The sequence below is a fragment of the Vigna radiata genome, unplaced genomic scaffold, assembly GCF_000741045.1.
Source record: "Vigna radiata var. radiata cultivar VC1973A unplaced genomic scaffold, Vradiata_ver6 scaffold_48, whole genome shotgun sequence".
Lineage (NCBI taxonomy): Eukaryota > Viridiplantae > Streptophyta > Magnoliopsida > Fabales > Fabaceae > Vigna > Vigna radiata.
The window spans coordinates 593,985-601,900 of record NW_014542925.1 but is presented as its reverse complement, the minus strand read 5'-3'; the positions used below and the strand labels follow the sequence as shown (position 1 = coordinate 601,900).

At 31.0% G+C, this 7,916-nt stretch overlaps 1 protein-coding gene across 4 annotated transcripts; it reads right to left on the bottom strand.

Annotated features, from left to right (window-relative positions):
- Positions 1 to 1,417: 1,417 nt before the first annotated feature.
- LOC106752843 lies at positions 1,418 to 6,357 on the bottom strand. Of its 4 annotated transcripts, none has more exons than XM_022777286.1 (6): positions 5,480 to 6,356; positions 5,141 to 5,340; positions 4,073 to 4,338; positions 3,901 to 3,990; positions 1,794 to 2,492; positions 1,419 to 1,708 (listed from the first exon to the last, which is right to left on the bottom strand). In XM_022777286.1, the coding sequence occupies exons 2-6, from the start codon at positions 5,241 to 5,243 to the stop codon at positions 1,688 to 1,690; spliced, it is 1,179 nt and encodes a 392-aa protein (XP_022633007.1). In that variant the 5' UTR covers positions 5,244 to 5,340; positions 5,480 to 6,356; the 3' UTR covers positions 1,419 to 1,687. The 4 variants fall into 4 exon arrangements, with proteins under 4 accessions (XP_022633009.1, XP_022633010.1, XP_022633007.1 ...); XM_022777287.1 differs by having other exon boundaries at positions 5,141 to 5,673; positions 5,793 to 6,356; XM_022777288.1 differs by lacking the exon at positions 5,141 to 5,340 and having other exon boundaries at positions 1,418 to 1,708; positions 5,749 to 6,357.
- Positions 6,358 to 7,916: the final 1,559 nt, after the last annotated feature.

The window sequence follows — 7,916 nt, the reverse complement described above, 5'->3', positions numbered from 1 at the left end:
GTTTCTTTAACTAATTCTTATGGATTTCCAACATTATAATTATTGTTTACAATACTAAATGAAAAGACTTTTGGTTAATTTTGATGTTTTACTTTAATGTATAGTTTTTTTTTATCATTAATAAAAAATAAAACAATAAAATTTTGATAAAAGATCATCATAAAAGTAATTATAACTAATATTAATTAAAATACTTTTAAAGTTAGTTGGAAATTTTTTACAAAATTTAGTAATAAATCTAACTAAAGATGTTTTTAAATATTATTTAATATTAAAATACATTTTATATTTGGCAGTAGTTAAAATATTCTTAGTAAGTTCATCAAATTTAAATTATTTTATTCCATCAAACCCTCAAACAGGAAAGCAGTATGAAAGTTAAAACTTCATAATTTAAATTACTTTATAAAAAATAAAAATAAAATAATAAAATCGTTCAAATTTATTGAAGTTGCTTAAAACGGTTAAATTTCCAATTAATAATTTTTAAAATGCTGGAAGAAGTTGAATATAAACTCAACGTCCAACTGCTTGATTAAATAAGTAATTAAAAGATTGAAATGATTGATTTGACTTAGGATAGGTTTAAAATGCATGTGTTACAAATTGAGAAAGGACGTCATCAGAAAATTTTCTCACAAGATTATTATATAAAAGTGAATAATTTTAATTTTTTTTATAACTGATTAAGAAAGCTATAGAACATTGTTTTATAAATTTATGTAACTGGATTGCTAACTCTTATTTATTTGAGGTGAGATAAATATAAATTTACTGAAAGAAATTAAGAATGTAAGTTTTCTTTATTTTTGAAGTTATACATAATTTTCTCGTAAAATTTTATATAAGAAAAAAATGAAAATAAAATATTTGTTGGATTCAATTATTGAAATTTTTGAAGATTTATATGATTTTAATATGATCTTAAATATACTAATTTCATATGGAAATAGATAGCGTTGACTGTATGCACATGGTTTCTTTCTGCAAAATAATTAATGATGAATGGTTTATTTCCTTATATAATAAATAGAGATGGAAAGAAAGAAAGTAACTGTATAATTAAGTAATTACTGTAAAAATAAGATTTTAACAATATTGAATAAATAATGTAACTCATAATAAATAAGGAGTCACATGTTTTCATGCAAATTCATTAAACTAGCATAATATGCGTACAAGTGCAAGCATATCTCAACCTTAACCTAAAGAATGATGGTAATGGTATCAAAGACACGTTCATAAAGTATAAAAATAAAATGGTTATAAAAATGTAAATTTTTATATTTTTAATATAAAATTTTATATTTTTAAGAAATGAAAAAATAAAAATTACGTAAGAATAATATTAAATGAATGTAAAAAATTTAAATGTGTGAAAAATATTTTTTTAACCTAAATCAATTCAGGATCAAAATCAAGTTTAGGGTTTAAAAAGAAGAGAACAAAATAAACTAATTTCTTGCCCTTTTTCTATTTCTAATGATAATGAAGTATGGTGAAGCATTTCTATTGCCTACAAGTTCTATTCGCCTACTAAAACCTGTAGCAGAGTTTGTATCTTTAACAAATAACAGTAAAAAATTTAAAACTTCTAAGTTGTAAACATAGTTCCACCTAATCTTCCAGTAACGGGATCAAGTAGCAGTGCATTCTGTCATTGAAGCACATGTTGCAGAATAATTTGTCATGGCTGTAATTTCATGTGCTGCAAGAGGAAACAAACGGACAAACCATAAGAAAATTATTGTAAATTAATTACAGCAAAGAAGCAGTAGCAGAAGAATAATAACCTTTTCATAGAAGTTTTGTATCTCCTCTTGAGTGAGGCCTTCATCATCTCCAGCACTTTCCTGCCACCCAAGTGAACGTAAAAATGCAATCTCTTCCTCTTCTGTAAAAAGGAATGGATTGCTGATATGCTGGTTCTCTCCACTGCTTGAAGGTTTCAGAGGTTCATTGGCAGCATTGTCGTTCACTGTAATTATGGAGCTGCAGTCACTCACCATGTTCAGAGAAGAGGAATCCACTGAAGAAGCGTCTCTAGATTTCAGAATGGGACAACTAGAGACATTTGTTGTGCTGGCTTCAGAAGAAGGTTTTTCCATGGAACTCTTCCTTGAAAGATTCTTGAAGAAATCATTCCTGCTCTGGGTAGGAAAAGTTGGTTTCTTCTCCACTGTTATCCATGTAGAAGGGGTTGAATTGTTGTTACCTAAGCTTCTAGAGTGAGCAGCTATAGAAGTGGATCTAGAGGCACCAACTGGGGCGGCCGATGATCTACTATTTGGACTTAATAAGTTGTCTTTCACTGTTGAAGAGACACCATTCAACTCTCTTGAAGCACTGAAATTATGGGAATTAACAGAACTAGTTTTCTGTATATCTGAGTTTGGATGAGCACCCTGTAATGAATAACCGAGTCGCCGTGAGTAGAAGGGATACTGCTGCCGCCCTGTCTTGGCCTTTGATTTCTCCAAAGAGCTAGCAGCCTTCACCATATTCACATTCCAAAGTTAGTAATACATCAAACACTTCCAACAATCGTTAACTCCTAGATAGTGTTGCTAAATTTCCTTACAGTTATTGAACTTAAATTGCAAAGCAAGCCACAAATTCAGTCCAAGAAAGTTTGAACCGCACAATGGTTTTATTTTTTAGGTACAAGACTCCAAGTTATCACTGTTTACTTCTAAGAAATGAGCATCAATGCACCAAGTATGGCAGAGATTAGATAATACAGAGATAAGAAGTTCTTTAGCAAAGGTGAGAGTCCTCAATCAAGCATACTATAAGAGGATTCAACTGCTATAGAATGGTCATGTAGAAAAAGACAATATTAGTTTGGAAAAAAATGATACAATCCAAATCAGAAAATATATAAACCTTAAATGTTTCAGAAGTGAAACAAAAGAGATGTCTTTATAACCATAACCAATTTTAACGAGAAAATAAACAAGTTTAGGATTTAGGGATTAGACCATGAACTGTGATTTGCCATTGCATTGCAGTAGTTCAAACTCTAATCAATACCTAAAGAAAAAGTGATATTACACAGAATTGATCCAGAAGGTACTTCTGATCTTTTCATGGTTAAGCTTTATTGGTTATTCTTCAAAGACAACTCTTAGCAATTGAATGAAAATAAGCAAATACATCAAAGTAGACAGAACTTTAGAGCAACTACAATCCGACTGGTCCATCATATCTTTTAATCTCCAGCATCAGTAAACAGATGTCTTTGGTGTATTATCCCATCATAGTTGGGTCACTGATATTTTTCTTTCTTACTAAGAATAAGGTATAGGTTAGAAGGGGTGAAGAAATGCATGGCAGCCTTCATATAGTTTTACCTATTTTCATGAGTTTTCACATTTTGTGCATTGAAAGGAACGAACAATAAAAGAAAAAAGGATTTTATGCCATGTAGACTACAACTGTCAATTCCATAATAATACAAAGCAGAATAGTCAGGTGTAGTATACCTCCCCATAGACAGCAAGGAGGAGAATGACATCATCTATCCAAACTTGAATAATATGACTAATAATTATTTCTAGTAAGGCATATGGCAATATATTGAGTTAAATAAATCTTAACTAAAATGAATCAAAAGTATATACCACAAACAGATGCTTATGACTTCAACACTTCCAAAATAATTCATTGATTAGAAAATAGATCATTAAAGTTGGAAGAAAATATATTTTACATGTAAAATGTTTCTGGTTTAGCAGATTCTCAGGTGGAACATCAATCACAATCCGACATATAACAGTACCATGAAGTTTTCTGTTGTGCATAAAACCCATAAATTGTACTATGAAAAGAGTCAATATATTTAAAATGAATGCTTTCATAACTATATTATTTTAAGAAAAAAGCAGAAGAAACACTTACCAGGGATCTAGGTGTGGATGGTGTCACTGGGATTAATAACCTAGATTGCTTAAGGGCCAACTCTTCAAGCTTTTGAGTACTAGAAGATAACTGTATGGAAAATATACCATAAGAGCACTAAACACATTTCAACAAATGCAAAACATAAAATAGAGTTCAACATCAAACATACTTGTGATGGTGAGTAAGAGTGATGTGGACTCTGAGCCAATGTCTCAGCCATACTGAGGCCCATAGAAGATGTGCTTGAAGAAACATTATACTGCTGCATCATCATAGCCTGGCTTTTGATTCCAACTGTCATAGGAATATCATGTGATGCTGAGGTCAGGCCGTCACTGTCAATATCTTTCTCCCCATCCATACCAGGCCAGCTTCTCTCAGAACTACTATGTAACCTTGAGAAGCTAGGATTCCGACTGGTGAAAGTCATTTGATCTGAAATAAGAAGGATATTTGACACTATCAGAACTGTTCATAGATGTTTATTTCTATTGAGAATATTTACTTAATATCTTTTTTTATTTCAATTATTTTTCGGAAATCTTTCAGTTTTAGAAATACATTTACTATAAAGATAGGAAAATATTCAGTTATTATCTAGATTTAGAAAATCTATGGTAAATATTTGATATTTTAACACATTTTGCTCTATATACAGAGTAGATAAATAAAATAAAACAAGTTTCTCTATAGAAAATATTTCTATATATCTCATATTTTCAAAAACCATTAAAATTCTAACCATTTCAGTTATGCAGTATCACGGATGACAGTATCTTCTCAAGCACAATATTTGGGGACTAAATATAATACATGATGAACCAAAGTACAAGATTTCACATTTGGCATAAAACGCTCCTAACTTCGAAATAACGACTCTGGTATGTTTTGGTGAAAAAGAATAAATCTTCCTGATAGGAAAATTTGTTGAAGAAAATAAAAGACCAATAAAATTTGCTTTCCAATGCAGAGAATTTCCCTGTCAAGCATTAAAAGATTCAAGAGAATTTCCCTTTCTTTCCAGAATGGGCATGGGAGTGGATGGAAAATTGGCTGCAATCATGGATCAAACTTAAAGCTACTTCCTGCCCCCATACCACTTCTTTTCTTTTCAACTAACCTATAGAAAAGAACAATTGAATCTCAATTTTTTCCTCCTTTTCCTAATTTTATTTTTAAACATAAGAGCATGCTATTAAGTATTATGGGGTATTCAGCACTAAGCATAAACAATTACCAGAGTATGGTGATGTGAATTGGTTGTTTCTACCAGTCACTCTACTGTCATTTCCACTGCTTTTCAACCATTGCGGTGCCAATGAATGATCACCTCCTTCCATTCTTCATATCAAATACATCAATCCTTTTCCAGGATCGAATTAATTTGTGCTTCACGTTAAATGTGTAAATTATCAGCGCAATTCCTTTCACTTTTTCCTAATGACCAATCCAATACTTCTTATTAGCACTTGGTTACTATCATCGATGCTAAAATAACTAACTTCTCACAAACTGAGGTCTTTCTTCAAATTCCCAAATTGCAAATGATCAAAATTCTGCAGACTGCAACAAGAACCTGTTCACTCTTTATCAATGTACAAATGTACACGCTAGGTGATGATGAGGAAACTCCAATAAAAAGCAATACCCCTCAATGTCTGCATTTAACCCCTCGTGACCTCAAAAAATGAAGGGTTTGATTTCAGTCTCAAGTTCTTCTCACGGGAAGCAATTTGCTTCATTAAAAAAGGGCCAACAAAATGAATATTTCTGAATCAAAGACACAGAATACAACAAAAAATTATATTATATTACAAGAATTCCCTGCTCTGTGTAACCACTAACCTAGAGTCTAATCCAATTAGTCATAAATTGAACCACAGAAACACCTTCAGGCAATCTGCTTAAATTTAAGAAACCCTCAGACACCCAGAGAGAATAATAAGAAGGCGCAGCAAGCCAGGTCTATAAGGTAGAAACACAAGTCAAACATCCTCAGCCATCAGCAAAAACTAAGAACGACCCAGTGACTCAAATTGAGGAATTAGACGAAAGAAGGGACACCGGGTACATTGTAGGGAGATTATAAGACGGGTAAACTTATAAAGGTAGAGACTTTGGGTGGGAAAGAGTGAAGAGGCGAAAAGGGGTGTGAAGGCTTGACGCAGAGGAGCAGAAAGAAGAAGAGGGTGTGATTGCTTGGAGAAGAGGGCAAGGGTTCAATCGAAAAGAAACGAAGTTGCTGAGTGTATTAAGGGTGGGGTTCTGAAAAGAATTAAAGGGCGGTGTAGAATTTGGTTTGGCGTTTCATGTGGTGTGCTTCTGCTTCACCCACCAGTCACCACTGCCACCTTGTCTTGTGTTGTACCAATGTAAACGTTTGGTTGGCTTGTGCCTCAAGTATTTGTTTGCTTTAGGTATTTATTTATTTTACCTTCTTTGTTTAAAAGATAAGTCCTCACTAATTAATAGACTTTAGTTTATATCCATAGTCTATGCATGCATCATTGCTGCCCAGCCAGATATTCATAAATAAAAAGGTTTAATTAACACATGCACTAAATATTATAAGCTACATAATTAATTTTAACATTAATTAAAGTAATCAATATCATTTAATTTCATTATTGCTATATTTAAAGATAAATTAAAGGACAATACTAAAATAACACCTCTATTGATTAAAAATAATTACTCCATCCATTATGTTTTTTCCTTAGATGAATATCCATTAAAAAAATAATAAATTATCAAATATAGTTCATTTTAGAGTTCAAAATAGTTAGTTAATATATTTATTTTATAAAGTAAAAATTAGTTGGTATTCAAAACAGATTCTATTATAAATAAATTAATACAATTAGTTTTTGAATTAAAATATAAACTGGATTTTATAGTTAGCTATTAAGGTTTTAGCTAGTTACTATTATAATTCTAAATTAGTTTTACAAACCAATTTCAATTAATTTTTTTTAATAGAACCTATTTTGGATACCAATTTTTTTTAGTTTATAAATCGATATTTAAATTGATCATGACTAATTATTTTTGTGTTTAAAATTTATTGTTATTTAATGATTTTATTGTTTTTTCAAAATTAAAAACATCCTTAATTTTTTTGTCAATTATATATTTACTCTTTATACAATTATATATATATATATATATGAGTTTGTTAACACGCGTACACTTGTTTTTCAGTTGGTACGTTTTAACAATATGTACCAGATTATAGTAGACAAAAATATCCTTATTTATCATGGATTTCAAGTTTTAGGGTCAAGGATATTTAAATAATTTTCATTCTCAAAACTAAAAAAAAGAAACCCCCAAACCCTTAATCACCCCCTCATTCCTCTCAACCATTTCATCTCTCTCACTCCAACATTTTCTCTATCATCCCTACTGTTGCCCTGAAAAAAAATCAGAAACCCTTACCTAACCCTAATTGACCTTCATCACTTATCCAATTTGTTTCTCTCTCTTCTCCATACTCTCCCTCAGCCACACATAACAACCCGCAACGTCGTAATTTGTTGCTCTTGCTCTGTTCATTCATTTGGAGGATGTGTTATATATTTTCCCTTCTTATGATTATTAAATTTCATTTTTAAATTAAATCATGTAAATAAAACCTTCATAAATCAANTAAATTTTCATNCATCATTTACACATCTACACCACATTTCATTATATTTTTAAAGAACAAGATATTTCCCTCTATTGTCCTTTTCCCTTTACACAAAGTGTTTCTTTTCCCTTTCTCTTTTGGTATGGTATACATGATGTAAGATTACAACCTAGAATTGAAAGAATTGTACTCCCAGAGAGCTCTTTTATACCTATTTCTTTAATTTCCTTATGTCCCTTTTTTATCACTGAATCAACTTCTACAGGCTTTTAGAATAAACTTTTGGCAAGGGTTTCTGATTTTTTTTTTTAATTGGGGCAACAGTAGGGATGACAGATGTTGGAGTGAGAGATGAAAGAGAAAGGGTTGAGAGGAATGAGGG

Excerpts from the sequence above, each read along its gene's own strand:
- LOC106752843 (XM_022777286.1), bottom strand. The coding sequence starts at position 5,243 with ATGGAAGGAGGTGATCATTCATTGGCACCGCAATGGTTGAAAAGCAGT. Across the intron at positions 4,339-5,140 it reads ATTCACATCACCATACTCTG|ATCAAATGACTTTCACCAGT; the intron begins GTAATTGTTTAT and ends TTCTTATTTCAG. Across the intron at positions 3,991-4,072 it reads ACTCTTACTCACCATCACAA|TTATCTTCTAGTACTCAAAA; the intron begins GTATGTTTGATG and ends TTTTCCATACAG.